This window comes from Cherax quadricarinatus, chromosome 10 (genome assembly GCF_038502225.1).
Source record: "Cherax quadricarinatus isolate ZL_2023a chromosome 10, ASM3850222v1, whole genome shotgun sequence".
Lineage (NCBI taxonomy): Eukaryota > Metazoa > Arthropoda > Malacostraca > Decapoda > Parastacidae > Cherax > Cherax quadricarinatus.
In genome coordinates, this window is record NC_091301.1 from 35,956,335 (window position 1) to 35,979,521 (window position 23,187).

The 23,187-nt window shown below is 44.5% G+C and overlaps 1 protein-coding gene across 1 annotated transcript in view; it reads left to right on the top strand.

Annotated features, from left to right (window-relative positions):
• The window catches only part of LOC128687823 (hematopoietic prostaglandin D synthase-like), a 112,261-nt gene extending 90,251 nt beyond the window's left edge, over nucleotides 1-22,010 (top strand). Inside the window, exon 5 of the mRNA XM_070083772.1 lies at nucleotides 19,564-22,010. Within this exon, the coding sequence (XP_069939873.1) occupies nucleotides 19,564-19,728 (165 nt within the window). The 3' untranslated portion in view covers nucleotides 19,729-22,010. The remainder of the gene's footprint in view (nucleotides 1-19,563) is intronic.
• Nucleotides 22,011-23,187: the final 1,177 nt, after the last annotated feature.

Genomic DNA, 23,187 nt, shown 5'->3' on the forward strand with positions numbered 1-23,187 from the left:
GCGAGGGGCTTGGACTCCCAGCAGGCATGCGTGAGCATGTTTGATAGGAGTGAATGGAGACAAATGGTTTTTAATACTTGACGTGCTGTTGGAGTGTGAGCAAAGTAACATTTATGAAGGGGTTCAGGGAAACCGGCAGGCCGGACTTGAGTCCTGGAGATGGGAAGCACAGTGCCTGCACTCTGAAGGAGGGGTGTTAATGTTGCAGTTTAAAAACTGTAGTATAAAGCACCCTTCTGTCAAGACAGTGATGGAGTGAATGATGGTGAAAGTTTTTCTTTTTCGGGCCACCCTGCCTTGGTGGGAATCGGCCAGTGTGATAATAAAAATAATAATATATATATATATATATATATATATATATATAATAATATATATATATATATATATATATATATATATATATATATATATATATATATATATATATATATATATATATATATATATATATATAAAGTTAATTCACATGGAGGTATCACATTAATCATAATGACTGAATATAGCACTACAAATTCAGTCTCCACAAACATCAAAAACTTTGCCTCAACAAGACAAACAATGTCTTGAAGTCAACTGTATAAATGTGGAAAGTTTTAACAACACTACTGCATCCTATCATAAAGAAGATAGATACCAAAATATTGTATGAAAGACATATATCTCTAAAGATTGCTCGAGTGTCCAAAAATATGAAAAAAATCCATCTTCTGAACAATACTGATTGAACTTTGAGCCAAGTTTTAACTCTAGTTCTTAAGGGGATTTAAACTGAGCAAATCTATGGAAGAACAGTGTTATGCCTGGTAAACTTCCACATTACTTTGAGCCGATATCACTTAATATCATATTGCTAACTTACTAATTAGTAGTTAAAATAAGCAAGTCCGACTATATAATATTATCCATGCCCTCGTATAATTTGACCAAATGGAATCATGTTAAATTAATGCACATAGTATAGTTATTTAATACATTATGTTAGGTGTAACAGTGTGAGAATGGTGAAGCACTTGTGTAACAACCAGTCTCTGGTTAACCCGAGCTGCCTCAGTGTATGTCACGTGACATACCTTATCGACTTGACTCACAAAATCGTAATGACATGATTTCAAACAAACCATACCACAGGTGGGACTAGAACCCGTGATCAGAGAGTCTCAAAACTCCAGACTGTCACATTAGCCACTGGGCCAGCTAGCTTCAAAGATTCATCCAACTAGGTATATTTGTGCACCATAGGAAAGTTAGCATAGGTCCCACTATGACCATAAATGCAAGTTTTACAAATCTCCTTCTAGCATGGCCGTGACGAACTCTTGCTCAAGTTCCCTCAAAGCTGTCAGCATGACTTATGAAATCGTAATGACACGATTGCAAACAAACCATACCATTGGTGGGACTAGAACTGTGATCAGGTCACCCCTCCCCCACTACTGGTAGTAGCAGTTTGCCTTCAACCCTTAGTACATCTCAGAAACTCTCTGTTGTAACAGAGCTACATTCCTTTGATAAACATTAAAGGTACTCAATGTGGACATACATGTATCTCGCGTACCGTTTGTGAATTACTTTGTTAAACACCCAGGCAGTCTGAAGAACTTTGTGAGGTTATGTTGAAACTCATTGGTGTGAATGGTGAAATTATGTCAAGGTCATGTATATAGTTCTCCATAAATAATTTTGCACTCATAAAATGTGAAAGAAAAGCTAATATTTTATTAATGATATGTTTCTAAGAAACAAAATGACAATTAAAAGGCCTTTGAATTTATACCTGTGATTCTTGATACCCTAAGAAAAGAAGTAGTAAGAAATTATTTTTATTATTGCACCTAGACCTCTCTTTCAGTGAGGAGGAGGATAGGTGGACAATAAATGGGGGCCTGTCCGGGAGCCTGTGAACCCCACAAGTAAATTAAAATAAAATCTTGCCTAAACATAAGGATTATAAAAATGGACCTTGGATCCGATTTATTAAGTAATTTAATGGGAATGTCCCTAGAGACTTTAACATTACAAACTTATTTGCAAATAGCCAGACAATTGAATGTACCATATGATAGACATTATACACCACCTACCCTTAGATCTTTGATCAAGGATAAAATCTTTGCAGACACACCTTACTAGGAAGAAGGAGTAGACTTAGAGTCTAGCTCTCTCGAACTTCACCTTGATGCATTGGAAACGAATCAAGAGAATGAACTGGAAGGGACACAAATTTCTCTTCCTCGCATCAAATTCTCCCCAACTTCTATGTCAAAGGGTCCTGGAGGACCTGAGTCGGAAGCCAGAGCAAAGTCTCTAGAAACACCCCTCTCCAGCAGTACCAACCTGAGCACTCAGCCCAAAACTAGTAGTGGTGGCCTACAAAAGTCTCCCCCATTATCATTACCCTTCAAGCACTTCGGACAAGACCAATTAAACTCCATTGAATGCATTTTACATTTACAAAATCCTCGGTTAGAAACTAAAAAATGCCTCGCTGAGGAAGAGTTCAGCTAGAAAGCTTAAGACATGAAAAATGTGCAAAGAACAGGGAAAACTTGGATAGTATGCTTACCAGGTTTGATTTACATAAAGCTGCTCTTATGATGCCTAAATTCGATGAAAATAATGTAGACGTTTTCTTTGAGATTTTTGAAAATCAAGCCCAAGCTATGAATTGGCCCAGTGAGAAATGGGCCACTTTGATTCATACTGCATTGAAGGGTAAGGCTCAAACCTGTACAGCTTCCCTTCCTTACATGCAATACACCCAGTACGAGGTGGTGACAAGAACCATCTGACACATCTCAGCTGAGATGTGTCATAGCTGTGTATTGAGCACTTCGCCTCAGACATCATCCCTGGCCGCTCACACCTGCAATTCTTATTACGACTTGCGGTCATGAGGGAGGGAGGTGTTGTGCCTGGTCAGCTTCCACATTACTTCGAGCTGGTATCACTTAATATCATATTGCTAGCTAATTAATTAGTAGCTAAAATAAGCAAGTCCTACTATATAATATTATCCGTGCCCTCGCATAATTTTACCAAATGGAATCATGTTAAATTAATGTGCATAGTAAAGTTATTTAATATATTATATTAGATGTAACAGTGCAAGAATGGTGAAGCACTTGTGTAACAACCAGTCTCTGGTTAACCCGAACGGCCTTAGCGTATGTCATGTGACCTACCTTATGTCAGGTCGCCCCTCCCCCCCCCCCCCACTACTGGAAGTCGCAACTCGCCTTCAACCCTTGGTACATCTCAGAAACTCTCTGTTGTATCAGAGTTACATTCCTTTGATAAACATTAAAGGTGCTCAGTTTGGACATACATGTATCTCGCGTACCGTTTGTGAATTACTTTGTTAAACACCCAGGCAGTCTGAAGAATCTTGTGAGGTTATGTTGAAACTCATTGGTGTGAATGGTGAAATTACCTTACCTCAAGGTCATGTATATAGTTCTCTGTAAAGAATTTTGTACTCGTAAAATACCAGAGAAAAGCTAATATTTTATTATTAATGTTTCTAGGAAACAATATGACAATTAAAAGGCCTTTGAATTTTTACTTATGATTCTTGATACCCTAAGAAAAGAAGTAGTAAGAATTTTTTTTTTTATTATTGCACCTAGACCTGTTTTACTGAGAAGGATAGGTGGGCAATAAAAGATATATGAGTAGTCATATATCAGGTGTCAATCAGGGAGCAGACTGCTTCACTGCGAGTCTGATGACCCATCATAAGGTTGGATCACATGACCCAAACGGCAGTAAGCTATACCCAAACAAGTGAACAGTAATTTACCTGATGGTTTCGTGACATTATGTTTTGTTCTCATTGCATTATAAGAGATCCTACCTAACATAATTAAAATAATCATCGACACTGATAATAATAACTGTAGTAATAAAAATACCATGATATATGTAATGGCAGTTAATAACATAATGCTGAAAATCTCTGTTTTGACTATTAGTGGAGATCTTCATGCCATAATATTAAATGATAATCACATTCTTAGCCAATAGCTAAATATTACATGGTGACTATCTCCAAGGTACAACACTCGGAATAAAATAAAACAAGTTGTTTTCATTTATGTGTGTCAGCTAAAAAATAAAAAGTCATTCTCCTCCCTTTTTGTCGTTACATTCTAATTAGGCACCTTTTGGCTCTTTTCTTGAACTGGTTCATGCTATGACTGGCTTTGATATGTGCAGGCAATCTGTTCCATTTCTTTATTGCTGTGCAATAAATGGTGTTTGAAGCCTGGCCACTGACTGTGGGTACTACAAAGTTGTGCTCTCTCCCCCTAGTACTATGATTGCTTTGGTTCCCAACCTTGACAAAATTAGCAGCAAGATATTCTGGACACTGTGAGCAATTTTATAAACTTGATTTAATTTCAGTTGTTTTACTCTGTCTTCGATATTCAGCATATCCAACTGCTGTAATTCATCCTGGGCTACATGTTCTCTTGGTCCCAGGCCCAGGATGAATCTTAAAATTTTGTTCTGGGTGATTTGCAGTTTAACTTTCAGTTTTTTTGTCAAGGCAGAGTACCATGAAGAGCAAGCGTAATCCATATGAAATTGTTTAAGGGCTAGACATAGGGTCCTGCGAGCCTCAGTAGGTAGACACTGTGTTTGTCTATACAGGAACTTTAGTCTGGCATTCGCTTTTTTTCCTGCACCGTTCCCTATCATTTCTCTTGACATGCATGAGGGGACTTGAGCACGAGTTCGTCACAGCCACGCTAGCTGGAAATTCGTCTGTAAAAACTTGCATTTGTGGTCATAGTGGTGCCTATGATAACCTTCTTATGGTATATAAATATGCCTAGTTAGATGAATCTTATTGTGGTTAGCTGGCCGAGTCGCTAACGTGACGGTCTGGAGTTTTGAGACTTTCTGATCGTGGGTTCTAACCCCACCCGTGGTATGGTTTGTTTGCAATCGTGTCATTACGATTTCGTGAGTCAAAGGGGATTCCCAGATATTTTACTGAGGAAATCGAAGTGATGGGTTCCCCATTACACTGGACATTAAAATTATTTACCCTTCTCAGTTTGTTTCGTGCCAAAGAGTATGACTTCCGTTTTCCCGATGTGTAGCAATAGTTTGTTGTCTACTCAGTGGCATTACTAGGGTTGGTGTCACCCAGGGCAGCATCTTTGGTGTCGCCTCCATGAAATCCAAGAGCGGGGGAATAGGGAAGTAAACTTCGTTACGTCACTACTGCATGACCAGTGACTAATGTTTAGCAATGAGAACGTTTAAGGGCCATACACTAAACAGGAGAATACTTCTCAACTTTATTAATGATAAAATGTATAATCGTAGTAATATTGAGGAAACATAAACTCAAATTCCACTTTGAGTACAGCCAACAGATCCTACATTTATTCATCTTCAACAATGCAAAAAAAAAAACACTTGAAAAATAAAGAAAAACATTGCAATATCAGAGAAACACTAGTTCCGGTTTCACCTTTAGTACAGGTAACATCTCAGTGAACCTGATCTTACATTTCCTTGCCTTCAATCCTTCAAAATCATCTATCACATCATCAAAATCAATTATTTTTCCTATATAGGCAATTTGTACTCTGTAATCATATAACAGGCTCTACAGAAACGAAGGATTTTTCTCTTATGTTGCTGCAGTATTGCTTTGGGCATTAGTGTCACCTTCTTTAGAGGCTCTATGGTGTCATCCCTTGATGGTGTCACCTGGGACGGCCCCCGCCCTGCCTTCCCTTACGATGCCACGGTGTCTACATTTGCTGCAGGACTCCAGTTCCAATATTAATACATTATCTATATCTTGTGGGTCTTTACCTGACACAAACAGAGCACTGTCATCCGCATACAGTAGCAGTTTGCACTTGACACTGATGGGCATGTCATTTACATATCACAGAAATAATAAGGGACCCAGAATACTACCTTGGGAAACTCCACATGCTATTGGTAGGGGTTCTGATTCTGTTTAGTTGATTTTGACAATTTGTTTCCTGTTGCTAAGATAGGACTTAAACCAGTCTATGGAACCTAAGCCGATAGCTTGAAGTTTCTTACATAATATATTGTGGTTGACAGTATCAAAAGCCTTTTGTAAGTCTAAGGTTACCATTCCTATGAGGTTCCCTATTGACATTTTATTTCTCATGTAACCCATCAGATTAATTAAGGAGGTGTCGGTTGAGTAAGAGCTCCTAAAGCCTGACTGGTAACTATGAAGAATGCGCAAAGATGATGTCACTTTGACTGCAGCTCGCTCACTCCAGTTACAGTATATGCTGCTACGACTTCCATTTGTTTTGCCTGAGTTGACCCTGCCACCATTCACTCAGCTCTCGCCGGCAGTGACAGCCCCAGCGACAGTGCCAGTCGAGAAATGTCCTCTTGAGTCGCTTGCCAGAAGTCCTGCCCAGTTGCCGAGTACTGATGAAGCCTCACTTGAAGGCACCAGCAGGTTGTGCCCCAGGATGAGTAAACCCTGTAGTGACTACTACAATGGCTGCTTCACTGTTCCGGACCATACCCTGTTTAGTCACAGCTCAGCCACAGCAATGTCTCCTGTGTTACAGTATCTGTCCAGACACAGGAAGGCGAGCAGTGACGTCCACCAAAGCTCACTGCCTTGGACCATGAAGCATGAAGCACACCCCACCTACATATATATATATATATATATATATATATATATATATATATATATATATATATATATATATAGATATATATATATATATATATATATATATATGTCGTGCCGAATATGTAAAACTGGTCAATTAGCAATAACTCATTTAAAATTAAGTCCTTTGTAAAATTTTCTCTTATACGTTTAAAGATATATTTTTTCATTAATGTTGATGTAAAAATTTATAATTTTGCACCAAAAGGAACTTAGCAAACTTACACACACAATGTCCGCCTGGCTTGGTACAAATAATCTCCTTGTATCCGCGTAACCTTCACAGTCACGCCCACACTGCTGTCACCAGTTGTCGTGGGGGGGGGGGGGGTCGTCAGGAGATAATTGGAGTAAGAAATACATATGTTGGATATCTTGGAGGCTTATAATTAAGTCTTGAGCGGAGAGCCCGGCCTGCCTGTCCAGTAAGCTTTGTCTACTGGGAACCCAGAGTGGGGTTTCTAGCCTACACTTGTGAATCTCCTGATGTCACGGCTAGCAAGGGACCATGTCTATAATGTACCTGGGATGATTTATCTAAGTGTACTACACAAGTACACAAGTAACACTGTTGACAGTGACTGCCACCCACACAATGGTGTGACTACCACTCTATGGATATGGTATGACTACCACCTACACAATGGGTATGATGTGACTACCACCCACACAATGGGTATGGTGTGACTGCCACCCACACCATGGGTATGGTGTGACTACCACCCACACCATGGGTATGTTGTGACTACCACCCACTCTGTGGGTATGGTGTGACTACCACCCACACCATGGGTATGGTGTGACTACCACCCACACCATGGGTATGGTGTGACTACCACCCACACCATGGGTATGGTGTGACTACCACCCACACCATGGGTATGGTGTGACTACCACCCACACCATGGGTATGGTGTGACTACCACCCACTCTGTGTGTATGGTGTGACTGCCACCCACACCATGGGTATGGTGTGACTACCACCCACACCATGGGTATGTTGTGACTACCACCCACTCTGTGGGTATGGTGTGACTACCACCCACACCATGGGTATGGTGTGACTACCACCCACACCATGGGTGTGGTGTGACTACCACCCACACAATGGGTATGGTGTGACTACCACCCACACCATGAGTATGGTGTGACTACCACCCACACCATGGGTATGGTGTGACTACCACCCACACCATGGGTATGGTGTGACTGCCACCCACACCATGGGTATGGTGTGACTACCACTCACTCTGTGAGTATGGTGTGTGTGGTAGTCAAAGGGTTACAGAGGTACATAATGGGTCCAGTGACTTGGGCCACAAAGTTTTGATAGCTGAACAAGTTACAGTGGTAATGAACTTTTTACATGTTTTTATCCGGTCACAATCGTAATGAATTGTTTATACAAACATGAATTAGGTCACACACACATAAAAAACAGGCTAAGTGCAAAATCGAAAAGTGCCTTGACATCCGGGCGGTAGTGACATCGAAGAGTCGGCTTATTTTGTTGGATACACCATAGACATGTATCTCCTCCTCATGATAGAATGATGATTGATGGACTGACTGAAGTCAGTTTCCCTCAGTCAAAGGAGAGTAAAGTTCAGTTGAAGTTCTTTTAGTATTACTGGTCTTAAACTGCTAACTGACAGCCTAAGATTGTAATCAACTTCCAGTTGTGACACCTCGTTGTTGTGTCGCATCTCTGAAACATTCTGTTCCTATCCAGCTTATCAATTTCTCTCAGTATTTATATGTCGTTATTATGTCCTTCCCTATCCCTCCTGTCCTCCATTATTGTCAGGTTGAATTCCCTTAACCTCTCCTCGTAGGACAAAAGCCTCAGCTCCAAGACTAGTCTTGTTGCAAACCTTTGCACTTTCTCTAATTTCTTAACGTGTTTGATCAGATGTGGGTTCCATACTGGTCCTGCATACTCCAATATGGGTTTAACGTACATGGTGTACAGTGTTGTGAATGACTACTTACTTAGATGTCAGGTACCCTTATGCTGAAGCAGTTATTTGGTGTGCCTCAGATGTGCTCGGTATGATGCTCAGCCCAAGATCCTTTTTTCCCTTGAGTGAGTTTTGCAGCCTCTGAGCTTTTAGGCTGTACTTCGTCTGTGCTTTTCTCTGTCATTCCCCAAGCTTCATTTGTCGAGCCAGGCTTGCAGCCTTTCCAGATCCCCTTGTAGGCTTACATGATCCTCGTCCACTTGTATTCTCGTCATTAGATTCAAAGAGAGTCGTTTGAATCTATCCTTTATGTCAAGTCATTCACATATACAAAAAAACACCACCGGACCTACGTCTGACCTTCGTGGAACGCCACTTAACACAAGCACCCACTCTGATACTTTGTCTCGTACTGGCACACGTCGTTTCCTTCCTGCTAGGCATTCCCTGATCTACTGTAGTACTTTCTCTCCCATTCTTGCCTGCTCCTCTAGCTTTTCAACAAGTCTCTCGTGTGGTACTGTGTGGAAAGGTTTCTTACACTCCAATAAGATGCAGTCTACCCATACCCTCTCTCCTGTCTTACTTCTGTTACCTTGTTATAGCTGGTTGTCATGTATGAGTCCATTCCTTTCTAGGTGATGTACCACTCTTCTCCGGATAATCTTCACCATAACTTAACATACTCTACATGTCAACAGCATTGGTTGGTAATTTAGTGCAGTCTGTCTGTCACTTTAAAAATCAGGACTACATTTGCTGTCTTCCACACCTCAGGTAGTTGCCCTGTTTTGATAGATTTATTCCAGCATCTTGGCTCTCCACGTCTCTGGTCCCCCATGTGACTCCAGATTCTCTGAATCAGTCTCCTTATGGTTGAAATTCCCCATGATGAGTACCTTTGCCCTGCTCTTGTGGGTCCTTCTGGCAATCTCAACTAGTGTATCCTCCATCACTTGGTTGCTTTCATCATATTCCTGTCTTGACCTCCTGCTGTTTGGTGGCAGGTTGCACATCACTGCTATCATCACTTTTGGGCCCCCAGTATGAAATGTTCCAACTATGTAGTCATCCACTACTCCTCTGATTAGTCCTCCCATCTCCTCAAAACTTCACTGGTTTTTGATGAGTAGTGCAACTCCTCCTTTCCCTCTGCTCCCCCTGTCTTTCTTCAGAATCTGAAAGCCAGACAGGAAAATTGTCTGTTATCACTTCCATGAGCTTTGTCTCTGTGATTCGTATGATGTCCAGAGATGCCTCAGCAATTCTTTTCTGCCAATCCTCACTCTTATTTGTAATTCCATCTGTGTTGGTGTACCATACCCTCAGCTTCCTGTCTAGAATTGTATTCTGCAGGGTGAGATGGGTTGGTGCTGGTTGTGGGTGTGGTAGGCAAGTGTGGGTGTTTTGGTGGTTTGTTGGTGTGGCAGCATTAGTGTTGTGGGTGGGGACTGTGGGTGTGGAGTATGGGTGTGGAGTGTGGCTCAGCTCTGGTTTTGTGTTTGGCTGGTGTTGGGTGGCAGAGGTTGATGGGAAACTGTGAGTGGCTCTGTGGGCAGTTGTGTTTGCTGTTCCCTTAGAAGCTGTGCTCCCCTGTCTGTTTTTACCTGCCCTGCTCCCCCTTCCTGCTTCTGGCACCTTTTTACGCCTTCTCTCAGTTGTTCCTTTTCTTTTTGTATTCTGTCGTGGTTGAGATACACTTTCTGGTATTTTTGGGAACCCTTTTACAGTAGTTTCCACTGCACGATTTTTTTTTCTGTATCGTTGCTGACTTGAATGTCAATTTGACTGGGCAGTTCTATTCCCTCGAGTAGTACCCAAGTCTCTGAAAATTTGGCAGTGTGGTGATGTCCTCCCTTGTCACCACAATGATGTTCAATCTCTTTTACCTCCCCCTGTCTTATATCATCATAGGTCTTTCCTTCTGCCTCATGGAGCTCATGAGCAATGAGTGTCCTTTTTCCTCATTACATTTTGTTTCCCTCTGTATCCCGGTGCCCTGGTATTGTTCCCTCCAGGGACTTCTTTCCCCTTTTCTCTCCTTCAGTCCCCTCGCCATCTGCTGTGTGTGTGTGTGTGTGTGTGTGTGTGTGTGTGTGTGTGTGTGTGTGTGTACTCACCTATTTGTACTCACCTATTTGTGGTTGCAGGGGTCGATTCATAGTTCCTGGCCCCGCCTCTTCGCTGATTGCTACTAGGTCCTCTCTCTTCCTGCCCCATGAGCTTTATCATACCTCGCCTTAAAACTATGTATGGTTCCCGCCTCCACTACGTCACTTTCTAGGCTATTCCACGGCCTGACTACTCTATGACTGAAGAAATACTTCCTAACATCCCTTTGATTCATCTGAGTCTTCAACTTCCAATTGTGACCTCTTGTGTCTGTGTCCCATCTCTGGAACATCCCGTCTTTGTCCACCTTGTCTATTCCGCGCGGTATTTTATATGCCGTTATCATGTCTCCCCTGACCCTCCTGTCCTCCAGTGTCGTCAGGCCGATTTCCCTCAACCTTTCTTCGTAGGACAATCCCCGTAGCTCTGGGGCTAGTCGTGTTGCAAACCTTTGCACATTCTCTAATTTCTTGACGTGCTTGACTAGGTGTGGATTCCAAACTGGTGCTGCATACTCCAGTATGGGCCTGACGTAAATGGTATACAGAGTCTTGAACGAATTCTTACTGAGGTATCGGAACGCTATCCGTAGGTTTGCCAGGCGCCCATATGCTGCAGCAGTTATCTGATTGATGTGCGCCTCAGGAGATATGCTCGGTGTTATACTCACCCCCAGATCTTTTTCCTTGAGTGAGGTTTGCAGTCTTTGGCCATCTAAACTATATTGTGTCTGCGGTCTTCTTTGCCCTTCCCCAATTTTCATGACTTTGCATTTGGCAGGGTTAAACTCAAGGAGCCAGTTGCTGGACCAGGCTTGTAGCCTGTCCAGGTCTCTTTGTAGTCCTGCCTGATCATCATCCGATTTGATTCTTCTCATTACTTCACATCATCTGCAAACAAGGACACTTCTGAGTCTATCCCTTCCGTTATGTCGTTCACACATACCAAGAACAGCACAGGTCCTAGGACTGACCCCTGTGGAATCCCGCTTGTCACAGGCGCCCACTCTGACACCTCGTCACGTACCATGACTCGTTATTGCCTCCCAGTCAGGTATTCTCTGATCCATTGCAGTGCCTTTCCTGTTATGTGTGCCTGATCCTCTAGCTTTTGCAGTAACCTCTTGTGAGGAACTGTGTCGAAGACCTTCTTGCAATCCAAAAAAAAAAATGCAGTCGATCCAACCCTCTCTCTCTTGTCTTACTTCTGTCACCTTGTCATAAAACTCTAGTAGGTTTGTGACACAGGATTTTCCTTCCCTGAAACCGTGCTGGTTGTCAATTATACACTTGTTTCTTTCCAGGTGCTCCACCACTCTCCTCCTGATGATCTTCTCCATGACCTTGCATACTATACACGTTAGTGATACAGGTCTGTAGTTTAGTGCCTCATGTCAGTCTCCCTTTTTAAAAACTGGGACTACATTTGCCATCTTCCATACCTCGGGGAGTTGCCCAGTTTCAAATGATGTGTTGAAGATCTTTAAGGACCCACTGAGAGATGTTGTCTGGTCCCACCGCCTTTGAGGTGTCAAGTTCGCATAGCAGCTTCTTCACCTCCTCCTTGGTTATATGTACCTCATCCAGCACTTGCTGGTGTACCCCCCTGTTCTGATTTCCTGGAGTCCTACTGGTTTCCACTGCAAATACTTCTTTAAATCTCGTGTTGAGCTCCTGACATACCTCCCGGTCGTTTCTTGTGAATTCCCCATCACCCTTCCTCAGTCTGATTACCTGGTCCTTGACTGTTGTTTTAATCCTGATGTGGCTGTGCAACAGCTTTGGGTCAGTCTTGACTTTCGATGCTATGTCATTTTCATATTGTTGCTGAGCCTCCCTTCTTATCTGTGCATATTTGTTTCTGGCTCTTAGGGTAATCTCTTTATTTTCCTGAGTTCTCTGTCTTCTGCACCTTTTCCATTCTCTAGTACACCTAGTTTTTGCCTCCCTACACCTTTGTGTGAACCAAGGACTCGTTCTGTTCTTCCCATTATTTCTGTTTCCCTTGGGAACAAACCTATCCTCTGCCTCCTTGCATTTTGTTGCCACATAGTCCATCATTTCTTGTACTGGTTTTCCTGTCAGTTCCCTCTCCCACTGAATGTCTTGTTGGAAGTTCCTCATGCCTGAGTAGTTCCCCCTTTTGTAGTTTGGTTTTTCCCACCCTATTCCTGCTACTCTCTCCACTTTGAGCTCAATTATGTAGTCGAAGCACAGGAACCACATGATCACTAGCTCCCAGGGGCCTTTCATACATGATATCCTCGATGTCCGAACTACTCAAGGTGAATACAAGGTCCAGTCTTGCTGGTTCATCCTCTCCTCTCTCTCTGGTAGTGTCTCTAACATGTTGATGCATGAGGTTTTCCAGTACCACATCCATCATCTTGGCTCTCCATGTTTCGGGACCCCCATGGGGCTCCAGGTTTTCCCAATCAATCTCCTTGTGATTGAAGTCACCCATAACTAGTAACTTTGCTCCCCCCATGTGTGCTCTCCTGGCCACCTCGGCTAGTGTGTCTACCATTGCTCTGTTGCTCTCATTGTATTCTTCTCTTGGCCTCCTGCAGTTCTGTGGTGGGTTGTACATTACTGCAATTATCACCTTATGTCCCTCAGACTGGATTGTTCCTACTAAGTAGTCCCTTTCGCCCGTGCCATCCATTCCTTCCATTTTCTCAAAACCCCACTGGTTTTTAATGAGCAGTGTAACTCCTCCTCCCCCTCTCCTCCCTCTGTCTTTCCTTAGGATTTGATATCCGGATGGAAAGATTGAATCTGTTATTATTCTGGTGAGTTTTGTTTCTGTGAGTGCTATTATGTCTGGGGATGTCTCATTGATTCTTTCGTGCCACTTCTCATACTTATTTGTTATTCCATCTGCATTTGTATACCACACCTTCAACTTCTTTTCTAAGACTGTGATCTGGGAGGTGTATTGGGGTTGGGGAAGTGGGAGACCTGATAAGGAACTATGGGTTGTTGCTGTGGGGGTGGAGTTTGTAATGCAGTGGGTGGGGGCATTGGATGTGGCATGGGTGTTTTGGTTTAGAGTGTTTGGTTGCACTGGGGTTGACCTGGTTGGGAGGCTTCTACAGGAAGTTGTGAGGGAGGCTGTATTTGATCTTCTTCCTGGGTCTGGGATCTCCTGTCTGTCTTCTCCATCCCCTCTCTTTCCTCCTTTTGCCTTTGTACCATCTCTCAGTTTCTGCCTTTCTTTTTGTGTTCTGATACACCTTTCTGTATGCCGGCATGTCCCTTAATCGTGCTTTCTCCTGCAGGATCCTGTTCCGAGTCGATTCTGCCTTGAAGGTCACTTTCACTGGCCGGGTTCTTGTTTTTACAAACCCCCCTATTCTCCGAAAATTTTCCAGCTGGGTCATGTAGTCTTCTATTGCTTTCATGATGCTTTCAATTGCTTTTTTCCCCTTGTTTTCTTGCTTCATATACTTCCCCTTCAACTTCCTGGAGCCCATACACAAAGACTGACCTCACCCTTTCATTCTCCTACTGTATATCCCTGTGTATCCCCTCATTCAATTTGATTCCCTCCATTGCAGCTTTCCTTTCTTCAGTTTCACTAGCTAATGTACTTGGGCTCAGTGGCCTGTCATTTTCCCTTCTCGGCTTTCCCTGGGCTCTGCTGTGGTCTGTTAGGGCCTCCACATATAGCTTAGCTCTTTCATTTACTACAGTCTCCACTGATAGAGCTTCTACATGCAGTTTTGCTCCTTCTTTCCCTACAGTCCCCTTATTTATGACTGAGGTAGCAGTCTCTGTTCCCAATCCCAAAATGTTCTTTAGTTCTTTAGGTTGTTTCAGATTTTTTAGTTCCTCTTCTAAACTCTGTATCCTGTGTGTGTGTGTGTGTGTGTGTGTGTGTGTGTGTGTGTGTACTCACCTATTTGTGGTTGCAGGGGTCGAGTCCTAGCTCCTGGCCCCGCCTCTTCACCGGTTGCTACTAGACCCTCTCTCTCCCCGCTCCATGAGCTTTATCAAACCTCGTCTTAAAACTGTGTATGGTTCCTGCCTCCACTACGTCATTTTCTAGGCTATTCCACTGCCTTACAACTCTATGACTGAAGAAATACTTCCTACTATCTCTCTGACTCATTTGTGTCTTCAACTTCCAATTGTGGCCTCTTGTTTCTGTGTCCCCTCCCTGGAACATCCTGTCCTTGTCCACCTTGTCTATTCCACGCAGTATTTTATATGTCGTTATCATGTCTCCCCTGACCCTCCTGTCCTCCAGTGTCGTCAGGCCGATTTCCCTTAATCTTTCTTCATAGGACATTCCCCTTAGCTCTGGAACTAACCTTGTTGCAAACCTTTGTACTTTCTCTAGTTTCTTGACGTGCTTTATCAAGTGCGGGTTCCAAGCAGGTGCTGCATACTCCAGTATGGGCCTGACATACACGGTGTACAGTGTCTTGAATGATTCCTTACTAAGGTGTCGGAATGCTGTTCTCAGGTTTGCCAGGCGCCCATATGCTGCAGCAGTTATCTGATTGATGTGTGCTTCCGGAGACATGCTCGGTGTTATACTCACCCCAAGATCTTTCTCCTTGAGTGAGGTTTGCAGTCTTTGGCCACCTAGCCTATACTCTGTCTGTGGTCTTCTATGCCCTTCCCCTATCTTCATGACTTTGCATTTGGCAGGATTAAATTCGAGAAGCCATTTGCTGGACCAGGTGTCCAGTCTGTCCAGGTCTCTTTGAAGTCCTGCCTGGTCCTCATCAGATTTAATTCTCCTCATTAACTTCACATCATCTGCAAACAGGGACACTTCTGAGTCTAACCCTTCCGTCATGTCGTTCACATATACCAAAAATAGCACTGGTCCTAGGACCGACCCCTGTGGGACCCCGCTCGTCACAGGTGCCCACTGTGATACATCATTACGTACCATGACTCGTTGTTGCCTCCCTGTCAGGTATTCTCTGATCCATTGCAGTGCCCTTCCTGTTATATGCGCCTGATGCTCTAGCTTCTGCACTAATCTCTTGTGAGGAACTGTGTCAAAGGCCTTCTTGCAGTCCAAGAAGATGCAATCAACCCACCCCTCTCTCTCTTGTCTTACTTCTGTTATTTTATCATAAAACTCCAGAAGGTTTGTGACACAGGATTTGCCTTCCGTGAATCCGTGCTGGTTGGCATTTATACTCCTGTTCCGTTCCAGGTGCTCCACCACTCTCCTCCTGATAATCTTCTCCATAATTTTGCATACTATACACGTCAATGACACAGGTCTATAGTTTAGTGCCTCTTTTGTGTGTGTGTGTGTGTGTGTGTGTGTGTGTGTGTGTGTGTGTGTGTGTGTGTGTGTGTGTGTGTGTGTGTGTGTGTGTGTGTGTGTGTGTTTATGCTACTCTGAGGGGCTGAACATGCAAACATGCACGTGGGTAATATATCATGTTCATTTTAGGATGGGCGTTGACCCCCGGAACTCTCTCCAGGTAAACTCCAGGTAAACAGAAGTCCGTAAATGTACCTTACTCTGTTGTTTATGTGGCATAGGACAGTCACTCATGGCAGGTGTCGCATTCTACATGGGGTCAGTCACTCATGGCAGGGGTCACATACAATATGGGTCATTCACTCATGGCAGGGGTCACATGCATGGGTCAGTCACTCATGGCAGGGGTCACATACAACATGGGGTCAGACACTCATGGCAGGGGTCACATTCAACATGGGGTCATTCACTTATGGATGGGGTCACATTCAACATGGGGTCAGTCACTCATGGCACGGGTCACATACATGGGGGTCAGTCACTCATGGCAGGGGTTACATACAACATGGGGTCATTTGCTCATGACAGGGGTCACATGCAACATGGGGTCATTCACTTATGGCAGGGGTCGCATACAACATGGGGTCAGTCACTCATGGCAGGGGTTGCATACATGGGGTCATTCACTCATGGCAGGGGTCACATACATGGGGTCAGTCACTCATGGCAGGGGTCACATACATTGGGTCATTCACTCATGGCAGGGGTCACATACAACATGGGGTCAGTCACTCATGGCAGGGGTCACATACATGGGGTCATTCACTCAAGGCAGGGGTCACATACATGGGATCATTCACTCATGCCAAGGGTCACATACATGGGGCCATTCACTCATGCCAAGGGTCACATACATGGGGCCATTCACTCATGGAAGGGATCACATACACGGGGTAATTCACTCATGGCAGGGGTCACATACATGGGGTCATTCACTCATGGCAGAGGTCACATGCAACATGAGGCCAGTCACTCATGGCAGGGGTCACATACAATATGGCGTCAGTCACTAATGGCAGGGGTCACATACATCATGGGGTCATTCACTCATGGCAGGGGTCACATGCAACATGGGGTCAGTCACTCATGGCAGGGTTCACATACAACATGGGGTCATCCACTTATGTCAGGGGTCACATACATGGGGTCAGTCACTCATGGCAGGGGTCACATACATGGGTCAGTCACTCATGGCAGGGGTCACATACAACATGGGGTCAGTCACACATGGCAGGGGTCACATACAACATGGGGTCAGTCACTCATGGCAGGGGTCACATACCACTTGGGGTCAGTCATTCATGGCAGGGTTCACATACAACATGGGGTCAGTCACTCATAGCAGGGGTCACATACATGGGGTCAGTCACTCATGGCAGTGGTCACATACAACATGGGGTCAGTCATTCATGGCAGGGGTCACATACAACATGGGGTCAGTCACTCATGGCAGTGGTCACATACAACATGGGGTCAATCATTCATGGCAGGGGTCACATACAACATGGGGTCAATCATTCATGGCAGTGGTCACATACAACATGGGGTCAATCATTCATGGCAGGGGTCACATACAACATGGGGTCAGTCACTCATAGCAGGGGTCACATACATGGGGTCAGTCACTCATGGCAGGGGTCACATACAACATGGGGTCAGTCACTCATAGCAGGGGTCACATACATGGGGTCAGTCACTCATGGCATGGGTCACATACAACATGGGTAATTCACTTATAGCATGGGTCACATACAACATGGGTAATTCACTCATGGCATGGGTCACATACAACATGGGTAATTCACTCATGGCATGGGTCACATACAACATGGGTAATTCACTCATGGCATGGGTCACATACAACATGGGTAATTCACTCATAGCATGGGTCACATACAACATGGGTAATTCACTCATGGCATGGGTCACATACAACATGGGTAATTCACTCATAGCATGGGTCACATACAACATGGGTAATTCACTCATGGCATGGGTCACATACAACATGGGTAATTCACTCATAGCATGGGTCACATACAACATGGGTAATTCACTCATGGCATGGGTCACATACAACATGGGTAATTCACTCATAGCATGGGTCACATACAACATGGGTAATTCACTCATGGCATGGGTCACATACAACATGGGTAATTCACTCATAGCATGGGTCACATACAACATGGGTAATTCACTCATGGCATGGGTCACATACAACATGGGTAATTCACTCATAGCATGGGTCACATACAACATGGGTAATTCACTCATGGCATGGGTCACATACAACATGGGTAATTCACTCATGACATGCGTCACATACAACATGGGTAATTCACTCAAGGCATGGGTCACATACAACAAGGGTAATTCACTCATGGCATGGGTCACATACAACATGGGTAATTCACTCATGGCATGGGTCACATACAACATGGGTAATTCACTCATGGCATGGGTCACATACAACATGGGTAATTCACTCATGACATGGGTCACATACAACATGGGTAATTCACTCATGGCATGGGTCACATACAACATGGGTAATTCACTCATGGCATGGGTCACATACAACATGGGTAATTCACTCATGGCATGGGTCACATACAACATGGGTAATTCACTCATGGCATGGGTCACATACAACATGGGTAATTCACTCATGGCATGGGTCACATACAACATGGGTAATTCACTCATGACATGGGTCACATACAACATGGGTAATTCACTCATGGCATGGGTCACATACAACATGGGTAATTCACTCATGGCATGGGTCACATACAACATGGATCATCCACTCATGGCATGGGTCACATACAACATGGGTAATTCACTCATGGCATGGGTCACATACAACATGGGTAATTCACTCATGGCATGGGTAACATACAACATGGGTAATTCACTCATTACATGGGTCACATACAACATGGGTAATTCACTCATGACATGGGTCACATACAACATGGGTCATTCACTCATGGCATGGGTCACATACAACATAGGTAATTCACTCATGACATGGGTCACATACAACATGGGATTCACTCATGGCATGGGTCACATACAACATGGGTAATTCACTCATGACATGGGTCACATACAACATGGGTCATTCACTCATGGCATGGGTCACATACAACATGGGTCATTCACTCATGGCATGGGTCACATACAACATGGGTCATTCACTCATGGCATGGGTCACATACAACATGGGTCATCCACTCATGGTCCAGATCATTAATTCATAGCAGGGGCCACTCAATCGTGGCTTAGCTCACATATGACATGGGTCACTCCCCCATTGCTCGCACCACTCACTCATGGCCTGGGTCACTCACTCATGGCCCAGGTCACTTTATCATGGCCTAGGTCACTCAGCCCAGGTCACTCACTCATGACCCGGGTCACTCACTCATGGTCCGGATCACTTACTCATGGCATTGGTCACTCGTAACTATTGTTTCTGTTTCTCAGGTGACGTGGGCAGATCTGGCCATAGGTCGAGTGTTCTGCACTCTGGTCAGTACTCAGGAGCCACTCTTTGACAAGTACCCTGATATACGCTCCTACGTGGAGAAGATCTGTGCGCTGCCTGGCATTCAAGACTGGATCCAAACCCGGCCCGAGACCTCCTTCTAGACCCGGCCCAAGACCTTCTAGACCCGGCCCCAGACCTCCTTCTAGACCCGGCCCCAGACCTCCTTCTAGACCCGGTCCCAGACCTCCTTCTAGACCCTAATATTCGGATGACCATTTGTTAATGAAATGTCAATACCATCCTAAACACAAAGTTCATCCATAGGTCACATACAACTGTTCAGCACAACGAGACTGCGCCAGACTCGTTGTGCTGAACGGTCAATAAAGTTTGGTAGCACTTAAATAAAACTGACTTATTCTGGCACACGCTTTGCAATAATTTTGGTAAGAGATTTACAAATATCCGTACTCTTTGAAATGCACCGAACTTCTCTGTATTTGAGAAGCTGAGAGAGAGAAGTTTGCTGGAGCGAGTGTGATGATCCATGTTGTGAGAGGTACTAACCTACACATGATCAACCATATTATAAGATACTTTATCTTAAATCAGTGCTTAGTTAATTATTTTGTTTAGTTTTACAATCATTTTCAGTTCATAAAGAAATGTGAGACGTACAGTAACTAGAAATCTTATTTTTTATTAGTTTTTTTACAAGTTGTATTTGCTGTTACCCTGATCTACAGAAACTACAAGATTTGAAGAAGTTGCGTGTGCTACTAACCTGATCTACAACATTTGAAGAAGTTGCGTGTGCTGCTAACCTGATCTACAACATTTGAAGAAGTTGTGTGTGCTACTAACCTGATCTACAACATTTGAAGAAGTTGTGTGTGCTACTAACCTGATCTACAACATTTGAAGAAGTTGTGTGTGCTACTAACCTGATCTAAAACATTTGAAGAAGTTGCGTGTGCTACTAACCTGATCTAAAACATTTGAAGAAGTTGCGTGTGCTACTAACCTGATCTACAACATTTGAAGAAGTTGCGTGTGCTACTAACCTGATCTACAGAAACTACAAGATTTGAAGTAGTTGTGTGTTATTATCTTGCTCTACAGAAACTGTACAAGACTAGAAGAAACACTATGATAAACTGACACAGTCAACACGTAGGATGCTACCTAGTAGTCGGTTGAAGCAGCACTGTGTACACTCTCACCCACCCGTCTAGTTACTGTGTCACAATGTTCCTTCCTGCACAATGGTGTGACACCTTCCACTTCTGATCATCAGCTCTCCTTCAAGACTGACACACAGAAAGAACAAAATTCACAAGGACGACCTGTAAAACTGACCAACTGATGATATGAAACCTAAGGCAGAATAGTATATACGTTTGTTGAAACTTGTGAAAGCTTGGTCTCCAAGCTTTGCTGAGACTTGTGCAAGCATGGTCTCCAAGCTTTGCTGAGACTAGTGAAAGTTTGGTGTCCAAGCTTTGCTGAGACTTGTGAAAGTTTGGTCTCCAAGCTTCACTGAGGGTTGTGAAAGCTTGGAGTCCAAGCTTTGCTGAGACTTGTGCAAGCATGGTCTCCAAGCTTTGCTGAGACTTGTAAAAGCTTGGTGTCCAAGATTTGCTCAGACTTGTGAAAGTTTGGTCTCCAAGCTTTGCTGAGACTTGTGAAAGTTTGGTCTCCAAGCTTTGCTGAGGCTTGTGCAAGCATGCTCTCCAAGCTTTGCTGAGACTTGTAAAAGCTTGGTCTCCAAGCTTGCTGAGACTTGTTCAAGCTTGGTCTCCAAGCTTTGCTGAAACTTGTGAAAGCTTGGTCTCCAAGCTTTGCTGTGACTTGTAAAAGCTTGGTCTTCAAGCTTTGTTGAGACTTGTGAAAGCTTGGTCTCCAAGCTTTGCTGAGACTTGTAAAAGCTTGGTCTCCAAAGCTTTGCTGTGACTTGCAAAAGCTTGGTCTCCAAGCTTTGCTGAGACTTGTAAAAGCTTGGTTTCCAAGCTTTGCTGAGATTTGTAAAAGCATGGTCTCCAAGCTTTGCTAAGACTTGTGAAAACTTGGTCTCCAAGCTTTGCTGAGACTTGTAAAGCTTGGTCTCCAAGCTTTGCTGAGACTTGTAAAGCTTGGTCTCCAAGCTTTGCTGAGACTTGTAAAGCTTGGTCTCCAAGCTTTGCTGAGACTTGTAAAGCTTGGTCTATAAGCTTAATGTTGTGTCAGTAAAGAGTTGCATATTACTGTGCGGTTGTTATTTTTTACCTAAATTCACTTAATAACAACATATTAAAATATGTCAGGAATTTGAGTTTCAATTAAAAGAAGAAAATCCACATTACACTGACACAGCACACCTGACACAGCACACCTGACACAGCACACCTGACACAGCACACCTGACACAGCACACCTGACACAGCACGCCTGACACAGCACACCTGACACAGCACACCTGACACAGCACGCCTGACACAGCACACCTGACACAGCACACCTGACACAGCACACCTGACACAGCACACCTGACACAGCACACCTGACACAGCACACCTGACACAGCACACCTGACACAGCACACCTGACACAGCACACCTGACACAGCCCACCTGACACAGCACACCTGACACAGCACACCTGACACAGCACACCTGACACAGCACACCTGACACAGCACACCTGACACAGCACACCTGACACAGCACATCTGACACAGCACACCTGACACAGCACACCTGACACAGCACACCTGACACAGCACACCTGACACAGCACACCTGACACAGCACACCTGACACAGCACACCTGACACAGCCCACCTGACACAGCACACCTGACACAGCACACCTGACACAGCCCACCTGACACAGCACACCTGACACAGCACACCTGACACAGCACACCTGACACAGCACACCTGTCACAGCCCACCTGACACAGCCCACCTGACACAGCCCACCTGACACAGCACACCTGACACAGCACACCTGACACAGCACACCTGACACAGCACACCTGACACAGCCCACCTGACACAGCACACCTGACACAGCACACCTGACACAGCACACCTGACACAGCACACCTGACACTGCACACCTGACACAGCACACCTAACACAGCACACCTGACACTGCACACCTGACACAGCACACCTGACACAGCACACCTGACACAGCCCACCTGACACAGCACACCTGACACAGCACACCTGACACAGCACACCTGACACAGCACACCTGACACAGCACACCTGACACAGCCCACCTGACACAGCACACCTGACACAACCCACCTGACACAGCACACCTGACACAGCACACCTGACACAGCACACCTGACACAGCACACCTGACACAGCACACCTGACACAGCCCACCTGACACAGCACACCTGACACAGCACACCTGACACAGCACACCTGACACAGCACACCTGACACAGCACACCTGACACAGCACATCTGACACGGCACACCTGACACAGCACACCAGGCACAGCACACCTGACACAGCACACCTGACACAGCACACCTGACACAACCCACCTGACACAGCCCACCTGACACAGCACACCTGACACAGCACACCTGACACAGCACACCTGACACAGCACATCTG